The following is a 24,597-nucleotide window of genomic DNA, read 5'->3' on the forward strand; positions in this document are numbered from 1 at the left end:
CACATTGTTTGTAGCATTCAGTGACGCCATCCCGCTGGCTGTAGCGAGCAGGCCAACAGAAGAAAGAGTGAGAGAAAGTTGCGGTGAATAGTAGTACAGCAGGATCGCCACAATTCCTGCTGGAGCCTCAGGGAGCTATAGGTGTTTTCACTCAATAAACACTCACAACGCCTGGTCTGGGAATCAAAACCGCGATCCTACGACCGAGAGTCTGCTGCGCTAACCACCGGGCCATTGCGCCTCCACATTATATATTTATATATATATATATATGCATGTGTTTGTATATATATATATATTTCTTTATTACCCACAAGGGGCTAAACACAGAGGGGACAAACAGGGACAGAGAAACGGATTAAGTCGATTACATCGACCCCAGTGCGTAACTGGTACTTAATTTATCGACCCCGAAAGGATGAAAGGCAAAGTTGACCTCGACGGAATTTGAACGCAGAACATAACGAAAAAACAGACAAAATACGGCTACGCATTTCGCCCGGCATGCTAACGTTTCTGCCAGCTCTGCCAAAATATATGTATATATATAAATCAAATCAAATCAAAAATCAAAATAGATGAACATCAATGGAATTTGTATCTTTGTGATACCAGTGCCGGTGGCACACAAGAAAGCCATCCAAACGTGGCCGTAGCCAGTACCGCACCGACTGGCCTCCATGCTGTGGGCACGTAACAATCACCATCCAATCGTGGCCGATCGCCAGCCTAATCTGGCTCCTGTGTCGGTGGGACATAAAAAAACACCATCCGAGCGTGGTCGTCTGGTAGCCTTGTCTGGAACCTGTGTCGGTGGCACATAAAAACACCATCCGAGCGTGGTCGTCAGCTAGCCTTGTCTGGCACCTGTGTCGGTGGCACATAAAAATACCATCCAAGCATGGCCGTTCGCCAGCTTCGTCTGGCACCTGTGTCGGTGGCACATAAAAACACCATCCGAGCGTGGCCGTTCGCCAGCCTCGTCTGGCACCTGTGTCAGTGGCACATAAAATCACCCACTACACTCTCGGAGTGGTTGGCGTTAGGAAGGGCATCCAGCTGTAGAAACACTGCCAGATCTGACTGGCCTGGTGCAGCCTTCGGGCTCCCCAGACCCCAGTTGAACCGTCCAACCCATGCTAGCATGGAAAGCGGACGTTAAATGATGATGATGATGATGATATATTCACAATACCACTTCCTAAAACCAGAGATAATTTATGATAAAGATACATACCAGCTAGCAGAGTGAATATTCCAGAAATAGATGTTAAATTCTAATTTTAACAGAAGATCATAAAGCATGTTTGTCATGCAAAGCATGAACTCAATTGGTATAGAAATACATAATATTTATCTCTGTATTCAAAGCAAGGGTAAGCCTATTTCTGAAATGTTCATTGCATTGCTCGTTTGTATCATTATCATAAGTTTTATGGTGGTTTTCAGAGCATTGGCTCTGGTTTTAGCAAGTGGTATTATACACCCTATCAAAACTTTAATTATTTTATATTGTGCCTGTAAAGGTGTGAACTTGCTAGTCACCTTATTGCTAATGTAAATAATGATAGATGTGAAAATATATATATATATATACACACACATCTAAATATATATACACCTACATCTGAACGTGCATATATATATACATATCTGAATATATATACACACATCTAAATATACATGTGTATATATATATATATATATATATATATATATATACCTTGATTACAAAGATTTCCCTCAGTGCCCTTAATGTTTATCTAGATCTTATTGTAGCATCCTATGTTTCATAGTGTAGGCCCCTTTAACTGAAAATATTGAACCGAGTTTATGTTACCCCTACCTGTTTTATAGACATTTATCACGCTGTAATTGACTCCTTCTAAAGCTTGTTTCTTTATGTTATAGGGATACTTATAGCCACAGGAAATTAAGATTTGAGGGAACATCAAATAATATCCATTTATGACCAGCAGCTGGTTCTGAACTGTCAACTCTTAATGCTCTTATTCACAATAAACATAGTCTACTAGCATTTGGTCTTTTGATGGTGATAAGGGGACAGATAAAAATTAGAAATGAATTACAATTCCATGACCCCTACTGTCAGCCATTTGTGCCACTCCTAAATTGTAGATAGTTTTCTCTTAGATTATTCCTGCTGCAATAGTGGCAACATGGAATTCTTTCATCCTCTAGCTCTGCTAAAATATTTGAGAAACTTTATATTAACATATCTTGTCCATTGAAAATCCATATTCTTTGCAACTAAAGATGGCACTGTATTTACATTGATGCATTCTTTGCATTGTTTGATGCAATGGTAATATTGCTTTAATACCTGACATCCTGTGACCTATTTAATTTTATTAACCTTCCTTCAAGCTCTGCAGACAATACCAGGCTGACAGGTTATCTCTACTTAAGTACCTAATTCAATTGCTAAGTTATGGGGACGTAAACACACCAGCATCGCATGCAAAGCGATGTTCTGGGGGGGGCAAACACAGACACAGAAACACACACATATATATATATATATATATACTAGCATTAAAGACCCGTCGTTGCCGGGTCATAGTGCTAGTGCATGCATATATGTGTATATATACGTGTACATCTATATATATACATCTACACATAAAATACAAAGTTATATCCTGATATCGCTAGTGATAACAATACTCAAAATATATAACAGACTGGAATTGTTAGCCCGTCTCTTGTAATTTCGATCAATTGTATCCTTCTTGTATAGAAGTGTGGCTACAATCCAGCCTACCTCTACTTCGGAGGGGGGGGGGGGTAAATTTTAAATATTTTTCTGGGACGTCCTACGTCGCAGATGTAAAGATAAAAATAAAATATTTCCACTTTGCAAGTTCGAGTTGAGTACTCCCTTGCACGCTCCGTTGACTCGAACCTTGCTTCTATTGTGGCGAATTTACCACCTCTGATTAGATACCATTCATAGTCGCACCAAGACACTTTTTGAAGGTGCTTTCCTCCATGTGTTCAAATCTTCTTTTTTCTCTACATTGTATACTTTATAGACAATAGTCTTTTCTTTAATTTAATTTTTTATTATCCATCTGGACTATTCCATTTCTGCATGCTAATCTTATTTTTAATTTATTCCCATTCATGTGAAACCACTTATTCAAGTTCAAATCATTGATGCAATTTTATACCAATTGCTATTTTTACTTTTGTCATGTTACTTTAGTTTGATTTTAATTATTACTTACTACATATAATTCAATTGTTATTATTATTTTTATTGTTAAAGTGAAAGCATCTGACATAAAATAGAGAAACGTTTTTGTTTCACTTTTAACACGTAATACTGAAATAGTGGAGAAGATATGATATTGCTACGGGCTCGCTCTAGGCAAGAAGTTGAACATTTTTTTTGCCCATGAAACTACATGGACCCTTAGTGGGGCATGTGTAAAATTTGAATGAAATTGGTTGTGTAGTTCTCAAGTTTTAGGGAAACACACAGACAGACACACATTCTCAGTTTTATATATATAAAGATTTATTTGTACACATCAGAATATATATATATGAATACAGACATGTATATAAATATTTTCACACACACACACATATATATATACACATATATTTTGTATCTTTTCATTTGTCTTGCTTGCTTTGCGTTCTGGCATTTGCCGACATTTCTCGGGAACAATTTTTCTTTATGGTTAGATCATATGGGGTCTACCTTTAGTGGAGTAGGAATCCACCTAGTGGTCATTCATCTTATACGTATGTAATATAATTTCCTGAATCTTCAGGTTTTTTTCAATGTGCTAGGCCACTAGTTTCAATTGATATTGATTTAATTAATATCAATTTTTACCCATATTACTTAAATTTTACATATATATATAATTACACACATATATGTATACACATATATACATACATAGATACATATATATATATATTCATATATATATATGCGTAAGCTCGCAAGAAATGAAGCCAGTATGCTCCGTTGGATGTGTAATGTCAGTGTTCCTTCCCGACAGAGTGTAAGTGCCTTGAGAGAAAAGTTGGACCTAAGAAGCATCAGATGTGGTGTGCAAGAGAGGCGTCTACGCTGGTATGGACACGTAGTAAGAATGGATGAAGATAGTTGTGTGAAAAAGTGCCACACCCTAGCGGTTGAGGGAACCTGTGGAAGAGGTAGACCCAGGAAAGCCTGGGACGAGGTGGTGAAGAACAACCTTCGCGCTTTAGGTCTTACCGAGGAAATGACCAGAGACCGAGACCTTTGGAAGTATGCTGTGTGCGAGAAGATCCGGCAGGACACGTGAGGCCATAACCCATGGCCCCTACCTGGGATGTAGTCAGTCCACCTGTGCATACCTTCCTTCTTGGGACACTTGTGAAGACCTGTTGAGGCAAGTGAAAATCAAAATCAAACCAAATCAAAATCGATGAACATCAATGAAATTTGTATCTTTGTGGTACCAGTGCCGGTGGCACATAAGAAGACCATCCGAACGTGGCCGTAACCAGTACCGCATTGACTGGCCTCCGTGCTGTGGGCACGTAACAAACACCATCCGATCGTGGCCGTTCGCCAGCCTCGTCTGGCACCTGTGTCGGTGGCACATAAAAAACACCATCCGAGCGTGGCCGTTTGCCAGCCTTGTCTGGCACCTGTGTTTGTGGCACATAAAAAACACCATCCGAGCATGGCCGTTCACCAGCCTCGTCTGGCATCTGTGTCGGTGGCACATAAAATCACCCACTACACTCTCAGAGTGGTTGGCGTTAGGAAGGTCATCCAGCTGTAGAAACACTGCCAGATCTGACTGGCCTGGTGCAGCCTTCGGGCTTCCCAGACCCCAGTTGAACTGTCCAACCCATGCTAGCATGGAAAGCGGACGTTAAACGATGATAATGATGATATATATATACATATATAAATATATACATTTATATATACATACATATTTATATATATTCATATACAAATATATATACATATATATACACACACACATATTTATACATATACATATATATACACATATATATAAACCTCCAACATAAGCCCACTGCACCCCCACCTTCCCTATCCTTTTCCACCCCAGCCCTTACACGACTCTCACATACCTCACCTCTACACCCACCCTCCACCTACCCACCTCTGCCCCCACCCTTCCTTTCTCGCCTCCAACAACTCCTAACACCATCACACCACACCACAAACTATACACCACCATACCACACAACACATCACCACCACGCATACACCACCACTGACCACTTCCCAGACCCACATTTTCACACTTACACATACACACACGTCAAGATCACCAGCCCTCTTCTACACGCACATACAAACTCTCTTATACACATGCACGCACACCTTCGTTTTGGGACCACCACTACCTTATTATCTCCCCTTCTCCCAAGCTCTCCTGTATGAGTCTTCTGTTTGCCATGACAGATTGCTAGCCACTACACATTCTTTAGTTTCTCTCCTTGTTTCTTCCTGTGGAAGAGCGTAGGTTCAAAACGTTAAAGACTTATTCACTTCCCGAGCGTTATACTAATACATCTGTTTTGTTGTCTACAACACCGGTCTTCGTCTTTGTTTTTTTGTGAATTCTCCTTATATATATATACATATACATATATATATTCACATAAGTACATATATATACATACACATGTACATATATATATATACATACATATATATATCTATCTATATATACATATATATAGTTATATGTACAGTATATATATATATATATATATATATATATATATATTTACATTTATATATACATATATATACTCATATATATACATATAGATACACACACATATATACATATATATATATTGTTTATTTAGGGATGGTCATTTTGCCAGTTTAGCCTATATATAATATATATTACATATGTGTGTATATATATATATACATATATGTGTGGATATATATATACATATATGTATATCTATCTATATATGTAAAAGCAGCAGAAATTCAACAAAACCTGTTACTCTGAGTTTCATGTTCCCGTTCGTCGAACGGGAACATGAAACTCAGAGTAACAGGTTTTGTTGAATTTCTCCTGCTTTTAAATAAAGCATATTACTCTACCCCTGTTTCACATTTATGTGTTTACTTCAGTGTATCTATATATATATATATATATATAAATATATTTATATATATATAAATATGTATGTATATATATCCATATATATATATTAAACTAGAGATAAAAACCACTAATAGGTAAATCAAACAGTGAAAATCATAAACCAATACATAGAAATAAAATTAATTAATATAAAATATATAAAATATGGTTTTACTATTTATCTTATATTAAACTTTTAATACTTTTTGATAGTTATATATATACTCTTTTTACTCTTTTACTTGTTTCATTCATTTGACTGCGGCCATGCTGGAGCACCACCTTTTAGTCGAGCAAATCGACCCCAGGGCTTATTCTTTGTAAGCCCGGTACTTATTCTATCGGTCTCTTTTGCCGAACCGCTAAGTGACAGGGATGTAAACACACCAGCATCAGTTGTCAAGCAATGCTAGGGGGACAAACACAGACACACAAACACACACATACATATATATATATATATACATATATACGATGGGCTTCTTTCAGTTTCCGTTTACGAAATCCACTCAAGGCATTGGTCGGCCCGGGGCTATAGCAGAAGACACTTGCCCAAGGTGCCACGCAGTGGGACTGAACCCGGAACCATGTGGTTAGTTAGCAAGCAACTTACCACACAGCCACTCCTATATAAAAAAATATTTTTAAAAAAAATTAATAATAATAATAAAAATAATAAAAATAATAATAAAAATCGAAATCGAAGCCAGGGCCCTGGGACTGGAGGTACGTAAAAAGCACTATCCGAATTGTGGCCGATGCCAACGCCACCTCGACTGGCTTCCGTGTCGGTGGCACGTAAAAAGCAGCATCCGAATCGTAGCTGAAGCCAGTGCCACCTCGACTGGCTTCCATAAAATGCACCATCCGAATTGTGGCCGATGCCAGCGCCACCTCGACTGGCTTCTGTGTCGGTGGCATGTAAAAGCACCATCCGAATCGTAGCCGAAGCCAGTGCCGCCTTGACTAGCTTCCATAAAATGCACCAATCCGACCGTGGCCGATGCCAGCCTCGCCTGGCACCAGTGCAGGTGGCACGTAAAAAGCACCCACTACACTCACGGAGTAGTTGGCGTTAGGAAGGGCATCCAGCTGTAAAAACTTTGCCAGATAAGACCGGAGCCTGGTGCAGCCTTCTGGCTTCCCAGATCCCCGGTCGAACCATCCAACCCATGCTAGCATGGAGAACGGACGTTAAACGATGATGATGATGATGATGATGAATAAGAATAAAATATATATATATATATAAATTTATAAGTATAAATTATTAATTTAAATAATCTTTTAAATTTTAACTTTAAATTTATATAATATAAATTTTTAATTTTATATTTTATATATTTTTTATTAATTAATTTTATTTCCATGTATTGGTTTATGATTTTCACTGTTTGATTTGCCTAATAGTGGTTTTATCTCTAATTTAATATATATATTTATACTATAAAATTAGATTTAATCCTAAATCTAATTTTTCCCTGTAAGTTTGAATTTACTCCCTAATATTATTATATCTATCTATCTATCTATATATATGTCAGACCTTGACTACTGGGGTAGACTAGAGAAGCTGAAATTGTATTCACTACAACGACGCCGTGAACGCTACATTATCTGTGTGATGTGGAAAATATTCCATCAGAACTGTCTGAATGATGTTGGCATCACCTTCAAAATACATCCAAGGCTTGGACCACATGCCATCCGTCCACAACAAAAATCTAAATCGCATCACATAACGACAATACGGCACAACTATTTCACCTCAATTGGACCCGCTCTCTTCAACATTACACCAGAACACGTCAAAAAAGAAACTGACCACACAAAATTCAAGAAGTCTTTGGACAAATTCCTTCAAACAGTCCCGGACAAACCACCCACACCCGGATATGTCTCCACAAACAATAACTCTCTGCTCGAATGGGCCTTGGTGCCCAAATCCTGAATTGAAAGACTTCGCCAGGTGGTGCTATTAAGTTAGACATGGCCTGGGCCAATACTGGCCAAAACCTTTCTAAGTTATTCTAAGTGATATATATATATATATATATATATAGGTAAACAGTAAAATTAAATACAGACATGGACAAGAACATGAAACACCACAGAGACGACACAAGAACCACAGGACGACATTCGAAGCCCTCAGTCATCAGTCAAGAACCAGATCATCTTAGCAATTCGGCTGATATGTTTATATATATATATATATATATATATATATATATAATATATATATATATACATATGTACATATATATATATATATATTATATATATATATATACACATATATAAACATATATATATATATATATATAATACACATATATAAACATATATATACATATATATATAGATATAAATACATAAACATAAACATACATATATAAAGATATAAATATATAAACATAAATATACATATATAAAGATATAAATATATAAACATATATATATATATATATATATATATATATATATAAGCCTGGTAATATTCTACTGCTTTCTTTTGCTGAACATGCTTAGTTATGGAGATATAATCACACCAGCAGCAACTATTAAGCTGTGCAACAAACTAATCCCACTACACAGACAGAGAATTGTGTGTGTATGTGTGTGTGTGTGTGTGAGTATATATATATATATATATATATATATATATATATATATAATATATATATATATATGTATACACACTCATACACACACACAATTATATTCTTTCAGGTTCCATCTACCTAATGCACTCAAGGCTTTGGTTGGCCTAAGGCTATTTCTGAAGACAACTGCAATGTTCCATGCAGTGGAACTGAACCCAGGGCCATGACTGCACCTAAATATATATATATATATATATATGTATTTGAATATATATACATTCAAATACATGTCAATATATATACACACACAAATATAAATACACATACACAAACAATCAGTACAAGTCTGGGCAAAAATTCTTATGGAAGATCAGCAATCACCCAGGTATACTTTTATATGTATTTATGCATACAAATGTATGTGTGTATAAGTATATATATTTATGTATACATATATATATGTGTGTGTGACTTTATTTATCTATGAGTGTATGTAAAGAACATAAATGGGGTTTAAAATTTACTACTGTTGTTTTGGCAGAATTTTTTTGATGTAATCATATATTACATTGTAGCATATTCCCCAGCACACTGACATTGTCCAAGGAAAAGCAGAGGCCAATGCAGCTAGGCACCAGTGTCATTGCAACTCATTTCTACAGGTGAATAAACTGGAGGAATGTGAAAAAAAGAGTATTGCTCAAGAACACAACACACAGCCTTGTCCTGGAATAGAAGTCAAAGCCACAAACAATTGTAAGCCTGACACAAATCACTGAGCCATAAATATACACACATACTTATGCATGTGTGTGTTGATGCTTATTTACTGCTATCAAGTAAGACAGAGAGACACCGGGAAACAGAAGCATGTGCACACATATGTATAAGACAGTTTCACCTGGGGCTGCAATAAAAGACACTTGTCGACATGACACAATGACATTGAGCCTGCGACTATATGGTTGGGAAATGAACTTAACTTTATGTACTTCTCTACTTGTAAAGCTCAGTTACAATGTATGACTGTAGAATTGTGGTATATTACATGAGTAGTCAACTTACTGTGTTACAAATCATATATTGAATATTCAAATTTGGTACATAATAATGCTTGTTTTAGTTTGCCTCGGGGACAACTGAATGATAAATGCCACTAGCATCAGTCTCAACAAAGATTTGCTACAAAAAGAAATATTTCTCCTAGCAAAAAATGGATATAAATTATTAAAACAAAGTGCAAATTCCAGTTTATAAATTATAAAATCCTTCTCAAGGTATTTTGTAATTTGAGTTATTAAACAAACATGAAAGTTATTTTATGTTTGCACAAATATGTAAAATGACTTCACTTTGAAATAAAACTTTCAAAGATGCCCCAATTTGTAGTGACTAACAAAATATTCTAATATCCAATGTTTCTTGTATGGAAAACTGGCTCCAACAGGAAGCTTAGGTATATGCTACACAAAACAATATTTAAATACTGAAAGGAGTAAAATAGAAAATGATAATCAAGGCTGTTGAAAGCTATCTTGTGATTTTTAGATATATCTCTTATTTAAGGCAATTATACATTTTGAATATTTTAAATTTTTTTAAAATAACAAGTCAAGCCAGTAATAAAATGGCAGAGACTATAAACCAACAAAGAAGCCTCTATGCAATTGATTGACCTGCAAGAAATAGGAGCTAAATCACCCTCAAATCTCATCCTACCATTTTAAAAGCAAGGCTTACATAGATAATGTGATACTTGACACACTGTGTAAGAAAAAAGGATGGCATAGTCATGACTGGAATGCTTTGATCAAAGGCATTCACAACCAAGGTTGACTTGGGGTTAAACATCAACTGATACTTTCTAACAACATAACAACAGCTTCAATGAGGTAAATGTGATACCTCATTAAACAAAAGTAATTTTAAATTATAATTTTTTATTGCCATTTGTAAATAGTTCCAATTCATCATATCTGAGAAGTAAATCAAATCATAAACTAAAAGATCATGTTCTTTTAATGATTTAATGTTTAAACTGGCCATATCTGGTCCAAATATTCCAGCTGTTTTATGTTCAAACTGGCAATGTTATTCAAAAACTAAACAAACACTATCAAAATCTCAAAGCAACTAGATAATGCATGATTAATTCAATACAATACAAATAAATAAGCATTACATTTGACCGAGTCATTTGAATACTAAAGGGTAGTCAATGATGGAAGTATGTCAACAGATTAATTACAGTGCAACTAGCCATCTAGGAATACTATTAGATGTGCAGACATTGCAATGAAGAATTTCAAATATTGAAATCTTAAAAATACAATAAATTATATATAGGAAAATACAGATTCAGTAAAATGATAAACTATAAAACTAATCTCTAACAATGACAAATGTCTTAAAATTTTCATTGACAAAAGCATTACAGAAATGTTCATTATGGCTTGTCTTCGAAAATGCCACCCAATTCTCAACAAAAAGTTTCTTAACAGTTGAACATACAAAAATTCACTTGCAAAACATTGAAATAAACAAATGACATCATTGGTAGAAAAACGATTTGCAATGAGAAGTCTTAACGTGAATATTGCAGGCTGTTACATATAAAATTAAGATAACTTGAAATCACTGGAATTTGATAGGTAATAAATAATTGGTCAGGAACTATAAATCAAAATCAATAAATTTTAAAAGAAATATCACAAAGAAAAAACTGAATATATAAATATAAATTAAATAGAAGCAAGAAGATCTGTCCATTGGCATTCTAAGTCAATGAACATGCCTTCATTATATTATGACTTATGGTTTACTAATATCAGTATACTAGTACAATGTTTATATATGGATCCATCATAATTTGAAATGTCAAAAATAACATATTATTAAGGAAATCTAAAAGTTTTAGAGTTCCTTTCGGATGAATTCGACTTCTTTCAAACATTCTTAATAATAGTATTAATAATAGTAATTTTTAAATTAATCTTTAGCTTAGATAAATTCAAACTGAAAAAGCTTTGTTTTTCTTTTTTACTTTACACTAACTAGTTGAGAATAACTTCTATTTGCTTTTTTTTAAAAGTACATTCAAATCCATTCATGCTTATAAACATAAAGTCAACAAAAGATTAAGATTTAATTTGCTCTAGTATGAAATAGAAAATAAAAAATAAGATAACAATTAAAGATGTGTGTAGATTATTATCACAGTGATGATAGCTTAACAACAAAAGCTGTATTAAACAGAAATGATTTCAATTTAAACAAATATCAAAATTTATTTAGACATAGATGTTGATGAATACCAACAATTAAGTAAAGAGCATATCTTCAGTTTTAATTTCATTACATCTTAGAAACAAAAGAAATATTAACCTGCACATGTAACATAAAATAGAAGAATGGAAAATACTACAAAACAAAAGAATACACAGAAAAAGAAACAGAGTAAATTGCATTTCCAGAATGTATATAATTTTAAAATTCTAAAATAAAGTTGAGAAGAAAAAAATACCTAGAGGTGATAGCTACCAACAGCTAACTTTTAGTACCATTAACTACTGATTTCTACAAACACACTTTCTTTTTTATTAAATAAATATAAAATCTGGTTTTATATTTCACTGAAATGAATCTAAAATAAAAAATGTACAATATGTTAATAAAATTTAGTACAGAGATCTAAACACTAAGTAGTACCGGTACTCAACTGAGAACATTTTACCCAAACTAAGTTTGTAGATAAATACTAAAATATAGAAAAGATACTGTAGTCACTCATAAGGAGGAAACAGAAAATAAAGGTACAAAATAATTTTGTTCAACTCATTTGATAAATTGGTAGCAAATCAAATGAACTTTGTAAAATTTGTATGTGTGTTTGTTTTAATAGTAAACTATAAGAAGAATAGGATAATACTATACTGAAGAGAATCATCTACAGAAAATAATTTTTGCTTCATTCCATTTTGATTATTCTTTACTCTTACTGGCAGTTTAATCACATTATTTGCAATACAATATGACAGTAAGAGAAAATACCTTTTGACTCAATGCTTATGGTGCACTGGGATTATGTAAAAGAGAGAGAGAGAGAGAGAGTAGGGAAGAAGGAAAAAGATGAGAGAGGAAGTAAGAGGAAAAAGGAGAGGGTATGATGTAGAAACAATAAGAAAAGGAGTTCAATACGAATAATTAATATCTTTAATCCAAAGCAAAAACACTAACTGAATCAATAATTTTAATGATACTATTTTATGTCCTAGCATGAGAGACCAAAAATAAACACCGGCAGGATTTGAACTCAGAACAATGAAATAAATACTTCACTAAGTTAAACTTTATATTTTGATCTTCTGAATGTCTGAGCCAATTCCTTCACCATAGAATGAACACATAATGAATGATGCATAAGTTTAATGTGATGTCGTGGTGGTGGTCGTGGTGGGAGGGTGTTTAGTGCTGCTTCTTAAATAAAATATAAGTAAATTGGTAATGTTTTCAAAGCTCTAAAATATAATCCAGCACAATATATGAATTTTAGATTTTTGAATATAAAATATTACTAAATAAATTTATTTTCATTTTTGAGATTGCCTAAAACCTTTTAATTATACACTAAATGTCATCCCATTTGATTAGACAAATAATGTTATATACATGAAATAAAATGTTAATAGGAAACTATTAAAAATGAATTCAGATAAAGTTAATAATTCAAAAAGAAATTTTTAAAATAGCATATTCACACTACTAAATCTTACAAATACTAATTTACTTTTAGGAAATTTTCTATGATATTTTTGAAACTATGACTGCCTGCATTTATTGAAAACTAAAGAATTTTAAAACTACAGCAAACAAAAATAAAGTGTCTAAGCAATTTTTGCAATATCAATTTAATAATTAAGTAATTAATATTGACCATATTTTGAAAGTGAACACTTCCAATGATACATGCTTTAGTTGACTTCAATGAACCAACAGCATCATAAAATTCGTATTTCTATAGCCAATAAGTATTCCTTAAGTATAAAGCTTAAGTTATATGGTCATAGATTCAACATCAAATTGAACAAACTGTTCAAAACATTACAATAATTATTACTTTTTATACCAAGCTAATTGACAGTAAATGTTCAATAGAAAATTTCTTCAGTTGATCGGTAATTACAGCAAGTCAACCAAAGCAAATATATAATCAATATCTTAATAAAATTAACAATTTAATAAACACTATATATTTTCTTTAAATGAATTTCATTATACCGTTCATAAAAGTTTTAAAAATTGAAGATTAAATGTACCTTAAATGTTTAGGCTACAATTTCATACAAGCTAAAACAATTTATGACAAATATTTGAAAAAAACAAACAAACTATCATATGACAAAGAGGCTGAAAATACATGTAACAAAATAGTTAATCTCTTGCCAGCTAAGATTAAATACATACAAATCTCCTTTATTAAAATAAATCCAACTAATTTTTAGATAAATACATTTATAAAAATTGAGATATATTTGTTCTTTATTTTTTTCCAAATTGCAAAAATATATTTTAAAAATGAAAGACTTAAGCTTATGTTGAAAATATTTTTAATTATTCATAGTTTACCTTCAAGAGATTAAGCATTTATAAAATACTATATTTAAAATATTTTACAGACAAAAGTAGGAAAAAAAAAAGAGGCAAATACTCCAATATAAACCATAAAATAATCTGGTTAAACTATAGATTATCACTACAAATGATAGATAGTGCTATTTAATGATTTATAGTTTTACCCCTCCATACTCAAACAACTTAATTTCCATATGGCAAAATGAGTTCAAACAATTTAATTAAATATTAGAAACAGATACAAGTATAAAAATCCCTATATCTACAAACTCATTTTTCAATGAAACAATCTAAACACAAGAAAGATTTAATTAAGCATGGTGTCTGTATTTTATAATGATTGCCACAATATAGTCATATTTCTTCCTTGTATTCAGTTTTTAGGTCTTCAACAATAAATAAATGTAAGTGAATATTGAATGTTATGGTACAGGAATTTAAAAAAACCTGTACGAAGGTCTAGTTCCTAGAGCACTGCAAAGGTCTTGGACAAATATCCCCCCAGGATATTTTTCAATTCCACATGAGGTTCTGTTAAAGGTTTAAAGCCCACTGTTCAACAAAATGAACTGAAGTAGATAAATTTGCTTATTCAGAAACAGAAATATCTATAATGGTATAAACATTCAACCCAAGCACCAGAATCCCAATAATTTATCCACCCTCCCATTTTTTTTTTATTTGTGTGTGTACATGTGAGAGTATGTGTGTATATGCATATCTAATTTTATGCATATTTACAATTGATGTTCTCTAAAATTATGTACTTCACAATAAGCATTTTAGTGTACATTATGTACTCATTCACTCACACATACAACCCATACACATGGATGTGAAAGTATTGGGGCATATATATATATGCACACGTGAGTGTGTGAATATATATTCATACACACGTACATACATGCACACACACACATATACGTATATATATATATATATATATATATATATATATATATATATATATATATATGTATATATTATATATACATATATCTCATACATACATGCACTAACACACAGATATGCCTGCATACGTACTTACAGATAAAGAAACACACACACACATTTAAATATATCAGTTAGGGTCATTGATGAAGCCAGTGTCTGAAATTACTTCCTGCTGACAAAAAGCAGCTGATAAAAAAGCCAAACACATTGAGGTATATATCTGAATAGCAGTCAAATATAGTTTGCAAATAACAGGACACAGCTTTCAACATCTGCTCAGGAGGCTTAAGTTCGAAACTTACATTGACGGATCTTCCAGCTCATGGCTCCAAGTATGTGATTCTAGAAGCTCGTCACTTCTTCTGTCTTTCCTATGGTACATATATGTAACAATGGTATATTGAAAAATGGTTCAATGACTTCAATATAGTCCTTAATCTAATAAATATTTATAAAACTAAAAGAACAGAAGTAAAATTCAAGAAATATATATGTATATATGAATATATATGTATATACATGCATACATACAAGCATACCACCAAATGTCCAAACATACAACATATAAGTAAAAACTCATTTCTTAATACTAAGCATAAATGTATATATATACACAAAGATATACATGTATATACATATACACACATATATATATATACATGTATATACTAATAATGTAAAGTATATAAAGTTCGGACAACTGGATATTGATACTGCTTTGCAAAGCAGTATCATAAAATATATATGTATATATATGTACATATTCATAAATATATATATATATATATATGTGTGTATATGTGAATATATATCTGTGTATGTATATATACATATACATATATATCTATATATATATGTATGTATGTGTGTGTGCGTCTGTGTGTATATATATATATATGCATACATACATATAGTTACACTCACATGCACACATACATATACATTTAAAAAGTACATATATATGTATATGTGTATAGAAATGCCCATGTGTATGTGTGAACATATACACACATATAAATATCAACACATATATGTACACACACATGGACTGAGGCACACGCAAACACTTATAAAAGTAATAATGTACTGTGGTATATATACACATATATAAATACATGTATACACATAAATATGCTTCCCATTACACTCACATATATATACATATAAGTACAGTGTATAAATAAATATATATATATATATACATACAGATACACATATATATATATATATACATACACACATATATATATATACATATATATATATACATATATATATATATACACATACATATATATATATACACATACATATATATATATACACATACATATATATATATATATATACACATACATATATATATATACACATACATATATATATATAATATATACACATACATATATATATATACACATACATATATACACACACACACATACATATATATATATATATATATATATATGTATGTATGTAAACCATAAAAATAAACCACCCACACATGCACAACCTTTGGAAAGTTTGTGCAGGAGCATATTTCAATATTTGACATATACAAACAAGTATGGGATGGCGTTATACATGTGAACTTTCGTTTGGTTGATTATGCAAGAATATATATATATGCATAAACATACATTTATATGTACATTCATGTACATATATTTATACACATATAAGCACATATATACATGTGCATATATATATGCACACATACATATATATCCACATATACATACGTATATATATATATATGTATATATATGCATATATACATACATATAATAAAGCATTTCTATTTTTCTATCAGTACTTTTAGTCCAAAAAGCACCCACATATGCAGACGTTTTCACATACATACATACATATATATATACATACATATACATGAACACATATACATACGTATATATGTACTTATATATCTAAAGTATTCACATCTGAAAAAGGAGAGAAATTAAAGAAAATTAAGAGAGGAAAGATGAGTAGAAAATATAGACTAATTGTACTATAATTAGTTTCTATCACAGCTGAAAGCAAAGTGTGACACATGTCGATAAGCTGGGTCTATTGTGGCCACTGTTATTTCCACCATACATGGTTATTCAAGCAAATTGAATAACTATAGTGTCAACTGGAATGATACGGAGAAAGGGATTTATGCATTCTCTTTTTTTTTTCCACCACAATTAATTTTTATCCAGTTGACAGGAATTGGCTAAGCCATCCAGATTTTAGTTTGACTAAATATGCTATATATTAAAGTAAATAAAAACACTCCTTACTTGGTTTTGTGTCATAAAAATGACATTAGAAATATCCTTCATACTATTGGATTTAAATGTGAAATTCATACACTGACTTTCAATAATTTCCGGTGCTTTTCTAATCATGTTGGTAATAAAGAAGAAAAAATATTATATTTAATAAAAAAGAAAAGATAACATCACCATTTCCCCTATCACCTTTCTCACCACCACAAAATATCTTATGTAAAATTTAATATTGCAAGATATACCTGAATGTCAAATAGATTTTGATGTTCTGAGTTTAAAAATAACTCCAAAACCACAAACTCACATAAAATAGCAGCCAAGAAAGAATATTAAAAATGAAACAAAAAAAACATGTAAAATAACAAATCTCAATAGAAAAGTTCCAATATTCTATGAATGCAAAAATGAGTTGAAAACTGCCTCCTTATGATTAACTAAAATTTACTGGTGCTTTATATTTTTGGTTTGAATTAAAATATATTTATCTAACAGAAAGAAGTCATTTTAGAAATGTAGTTTATTAATGTCACCTATTACAATATGTTAGTAATTTTAATCAAGACTTATAAACATAAACAAATGACTATTGATTTCGTTATGTAATATTTACTATATGTATATTATAATACATCCATCCATACATATGTATTTCATAAAGCAATTTTTAATATATATGTATTATGTCTATATATATGTATATCTACATATTAGATAACATAAAATAAAAAAAGAACTATAAATGATAAAATGGTTGGGATTCTTTGTTTAATCAAATAATTGAACTTAAAATTCATTGCTCTTTACGCATTTTATCGAATGAAAGAAAAAGGTGTCAAGGATGTGTCCCCACAACATAATTTGCAACTATACACAGAATGTAATACTTGTTTTCCGAGTATTTTAGTGTCTAATATCTTATTTATTGAAAATAGCCTCTTAGATCTTAAATTTACAATGAAATCAAGAGTTTGACCAAAAATGAAAATTAAATATTATGAGTGTGATTTAGTTGACTAAGTAAAAAGAAATGTATTTTGAATCAATCTTTGTTTATATAAAACAAAACCTAAACAAAACTTCTAATGAATATCACAAGAATTTTGACAAAAATGAAAGAAATAGCAGCCACAAGGAAAAAAAAAATCTAGCCATTTCAAAGTCTTCCCAAAGTTACAGAATGAATAAGAATAAAAATATTTGTGTATGTTTTACAACATTCTAAACTGCATTTTATTACTTTAACTGTATTGTTCAAAGCAAATAATAACTGCCAATCCATGATACAGAAACTGAATCTAGAAAAACTAAGCTATAAACAATAGCTAAGATAAAATTAGACTGCAATGCCTTAAAAAAGTAGATGAGAAATAACCATATCAAGAAAAATAACTAATGACAAATTTATAAAATTTACTAAGAGACATTCTTCAGAAAAAACTATCAAGAATTTAGTCTTCACGAAGGAAAGCTTAGTTAGTAGTAAGGTGTGTACACAGCCAAAGGCACAAGTGACCACAAATGTGTACTAGTAGAAGTATCAGTAACATCAAAACCATGCAAGAGAAAAAAGACAGATTTACCTTTCCGCAAAAAATACGAATGGCCTAAAATGAAAAAAAGACAATATGAGTCAATCCCCACTAATTCCTCATACTGAACAATAGATAAAATTTGGCTGCATAGAAATTGCTAGGATCTAATTACTACAGACAAATACATATCCCTAGAAAAAGGACTACAGCTAGAGAAACTATGTAAAAGATTATGTATACTAAGCTTTGTTTCGGAAAGTAGCAACAAAGATGCAGAGAATAGTTAAACCAAAAGAAAAAAAAAGAGAGGAAAAAAAAAGACAATGATAGCAAATATTGAGAACAGAGATCTGTCATTATATAAATACCATCTTGCGTAAAGATTTGACAACAGTGACACTGCCCACAACTACACCATCTGTAACAGAGAACAACAACTAAAACCCATCAAACAAGACAATCACAAAAAAAAATCTTAATTTTTATCTGTTTTTTTCTTTTCTCAAATTATTTCTAAAGGAAGTGTAGTTTTAAAAAGACTGCTTTTAAAACTGCATAAAAAATTTATTATCTCAGAGCAACTTAAGGTAAATAAATGTTGAAGCTTAGAACCCTCATACGATTATCTATACCTAAAACTTAAAAAGCATCAATTATGATAGAAATAAATTATTTTCATTTATTAGGAATAATATATAAATTTCTAAAAGATACAGAAAATATAATAATCGTCTTTAGCTACAAGTCTGGTGAATCTAAAGGAAGATGACACACCCCCTTTTATATACTAAGAAATGATTATTATGAAAAGTATCTGAAGGCTTAATATATGTTAAAGCATAGCATAATAGAATAGGATTGTCTAGTCCAATGTAACTTTAGTGCATATGATTTTACATACAATATATATATATGTATATATATAAATATATATGCATATATATGTATATATATATATGTGTGAAAAGAAAAAATGAGAAAGATTGAAAGAAACTATGTAGCTGGCTTCAGCCAAAAGGCTATGGAAATGCACTAATATTTACATCTAGGAATGATGTTAGGATAGACTGAATTATGTGCATTCATATATATATATATATGTGTGTGTGAACAAAGGAACTTTGAAGTAAATGCTACCAAAAAAAATGGCCATTTTTTTCCTACTCTAAGAATATTATCCAAATTATAAGCGGCAACTATTAGTGGGGTAGAATTTATAAAGGCTAAGCCATATAAGTGAAGAAGAAGGTAGAAAAAAAGAATGAAAACAGTAGGAGAAAATAGAAGTGGCTGGTGAGAGAGGCTAAGAAAAGAGAAATAGGAAGTCAGAAAATAGTTAGGAAATTTATAGAGTATGTATTTTTTTTAATCGAATGTTCAATATGTTTAGTTACATGCTAGAGAATGTGAATTTTAATTACTCTGCCAATAATGTAAAAACTTAATTAGTTATGTCCAAGTGACAGATGAAAGAAATCAGAGAGTGTTACAATATCTCATGTATGAAAATTATCTCAATCAAGAGGCTTTTTTTTAAATTTTGCATGGAGAAACCTGAATGATGCAATTAATGCCCTAGTGAAAATATACTATGAAAAATGAAGATGTATTATATATTGTAATGAGTCAATAACATTCTAGAAAATGATTTAGTAGAAATGCTTTCATGAAGAATGTATATGAATGGTAGATACAATATCTTATCAAATAAATGGAATGGCCACAAATTTACATTCAGCATTTGATAGAAATAAAAATCTTCAATGACAATCAGCAAAGGTCATAAAAATTAATGAATAATTAAAAGCATAAAGTGAAAACTACATATAAAATAGAATATTCGATCTGGGACAACAAGGTTTCAACTATAAATTTCAATAAATTTCAATGATAATTAGTTCAAATTCTTAATATAGAAAAAAAGAACAGTGTCTTCCAAATGAATCAACAATACAAAACTTAAATCTAAATATCTTCATGAAAACACTAGAATGCAAAGTTTCAGAATAGTGGTGATTTGCATATGTGCATGTATGTATGTATATGTATATATATATATATATATATATATAATATATATATATATGTATATGTGTATATATATATATATATATATATATATATATATATATATATATATATGTATATATATATATATAAATATATACATACATACGCATAAACATATATACAAATCAATCATAAATAAAAGAAAATGTGTGTATATATAGACATACAACTGTAAGGCAAATATATGCATATGAATAAGTGTAGAGTCAGTACATATATATAGATGTATACACATACATATATATGTATACATATATATATATATATATATATATATATATACAGACAAACACACATACAGGAGAACATAAACAGGCAGAGAGAATAAATACATGTCTATAAATATGTATATACAAAAAATGTATGCATATGAATACATATACAAATATGTGCATATATATATATATATATACGTATATATATATATATTTTAATAAACAAAATATATACGATAATACACACATTATTATACTATCAACAAACTTATTATTAAACTATCAACAAGAGCCACTAATATATAGCATTCTACACATAGATTGATGATATACATAAAATTAAAATACTATATGTTTATGCATATATACACAAACACATCTATCATCCACCACACACACACACATATATATATATATATACATACATATACACAGACATAAACGACACACATGATACATGTAGAAACAGAGACATATGCATGCCCACACATATATATTGTAAATATATTTTATATATATATATATATATATATATATATATATATATATATATATATATATATATATAGATCTATCAACATGCATGTTTGTGTGTGTATATGTATACAGACACACACTCATGTTTATACTAATTCAAATACAATGGTTAATATAATTGCAAATGTAAATATACAAAAATATACACACATGTATATTTATATAATTGTGTGCATGTGTGTGTGTATATATATATATATATACACACACATACATGATGATCCCAGGCATTTATTCACCTAGTCACCGGAGTAAAACATATGTATGCGTACTTTTTTTATTATTTCTTATGTTCACTCTGTTAATTTAAATTTTATTTCTATTAAATATTTTGATATGTTTTCATCATAATACAAATAAAATTAAATAAGTATCCGCAATATTTCTTCTCCATTTTCTTATATACACTTAACAATATATTGGACAGTTTATCCCGATGTATTGAGGATTTTTCTCTCAATATATAAGCTGAGATCAACATTTCATATCCAGATGTTTAAAAATATCTGACAAGTAAATTACATCCTCGTTTTGGACAGTATACATCCATCTCTCTTTCTCTTTCTCTCTCTCTCACTATATATATATATATAGATATGTAGATTCATATATATACATATGTGTATACATATATATCCATACATATATATAGATATGTATATATTTATATATATGTATGGATGCAGCACGGATTTTTGTCAATGAACAGGTCGCGGTCTTAAAGTGGCAAAAATAATTTGACAAATTAAGCTTAAATGTTGAAGTGAATTGAACAGCTTTTGTGTGTTTCTTAACTGGCTTACAGACACTTTCCATGCTGCAATTGGTTTCGTTTCAGCACACGATCTCAGATGAAATCACTTACAATGCATGTACATCTCTGTAATATGTATATATATACCCATATATACATATGTATATACATATATATCCATAATATAACACATAATAATATATATATATATAATATATATAATATATATATTATATGTATATACATTATACATACTTATGTATAAATATACATACATATATATTATATCCAAATTATATATATATATACATATATATCCAAATATATATATATATATACAATATATATCCAAATATCTATATATATATATATAAACATATATATCCAAATATATATATATATTACACATATACCAAATATATATATAGATACCATATATATCCTATATATATATATATACACTTATATATCCATATATATATATATAGACTATATATATTATTATATATCCATATATATATATATATATATATATATACACACATATATATTCCATATATATATATATATACATATACATCCATAATATATATATACACATATATATCCATATATATATATATATATATACATATACATCCATATATATATATATATATATACATATACATCCATATATATATATATACACATATATATCCATATATATATATATACACACATATATATCCATATATATATTATATATACATATACATCCATATATATATATATAAACATATATATCCATATATATATATATCCACACATATATATCCATATATATATATACACACATATATATCCATATATATATATACACACATATATATCATATATATATATACACATAAATCCATATATATATATATACACATATATATCCATATACATATATATCCATAATATATATATACACATATATATCCATATATATATATACACCCATATATATCCATATATATATATACACACATATATATCCATATACATATATATCCATAATATATATATATACACATATATATCCATATATATATATATACACATATATATCCATATATATATACACATATATATCCATATATATATATACATATATATCCATATATATATACACACATATATATCCATATATATATACACACATATATATATATACATATATATCCATATATATATATATATATATATATATATATATATGCATATATATATACATATATATATACACATGTGCATGTCTTCATATATGATTGATTGATTGATTGATTGATGATTCTAGTTTCAGCTCAAGAGCTGTGGCCATGCTGGGGCACCGCCATTTGGTGTTGCTACATGGTTTTACTTCATGATGAATGCTTTTAGCAACTGCATTTGGTGCATGAGAGAGTTCAATGCAGCTGCCCTCATCTGCACCTCCTGCCGTGAAGTTGGTTCATCTGGATACCTGACAAGAAGAGATCCAGTTTCATTTTAAAGACATCTGCATCCACCCCATGCAGGTCTCTTAGGTTCTTCGGGAGGATATTTAAGAGCTGTGGGCCTCGGAAGCCCAGGCTATCACAGTATCTTGTCCTACATCTTGATGGCAAATTTGGTGTTCTTGGCACCACGCAGTGGTGCCCAGTTCTGGCATTTGTGTAACTCTCGATGCCAAAGTTTGGGACAAGTCCTTCCAGGATCTTCCAGATGTATACTATGGCATATCTTTCTCGCCTACGCTCCAAGGAATAGAGTTTTAATCTCTTGAGTCTTTCCCAGTAGCTTATATTCTGCACAGAGGCTATCT

The 24,597-nt window shown here is 30.4% G+C and overlaps 1 protein-coding gene across 6 annotated transcripts in view; it reads right to left on the bottom strand.

The window, feature by feature from the left end:
• Positions 1–24,597, bottom strand: part of LOC115209612 — a 278,107-nt gene that overhangs the window by 74,981 nt on the left and 178,529 nt on the right. For 4 of the 6 annotated variants that reach the window (XM_036501249.1, XM_036501246.1, XM_036501245.1 and 1 more), the window contains one exon: positions 15,679–15,747. The exons of 1 other annotated variant lie outside the window; for it this stretch is intronic. In XM_036501249.1, coding sequence (XP_036357142.1) covers positions 15,679–15,747 — 69 coding nt within the window. Of the gene's footprint in view, positions 1–15,678; positions 15,748–19,238; positions 19,263–24,597 lie in introns of all 6 variants that reach the window. One more of the 6 variants, XM_036501247.1, reaches the window with a different exon arrangement.

Source organism: Octopus sinensis, linkage group LG3 (assembly GCF_006345805.1).
Source record: "Octopus sinensis linkage group LG3, ASM634580v1, whole genome shotgun sequence".
In the NCBI taxonomy this organism is placed as follows: Eukaryota; Metazoa; Mollusca; class Cephalopoda; order Octopoda; family Octopodidae; genus Octopus; species Octopus sinensis.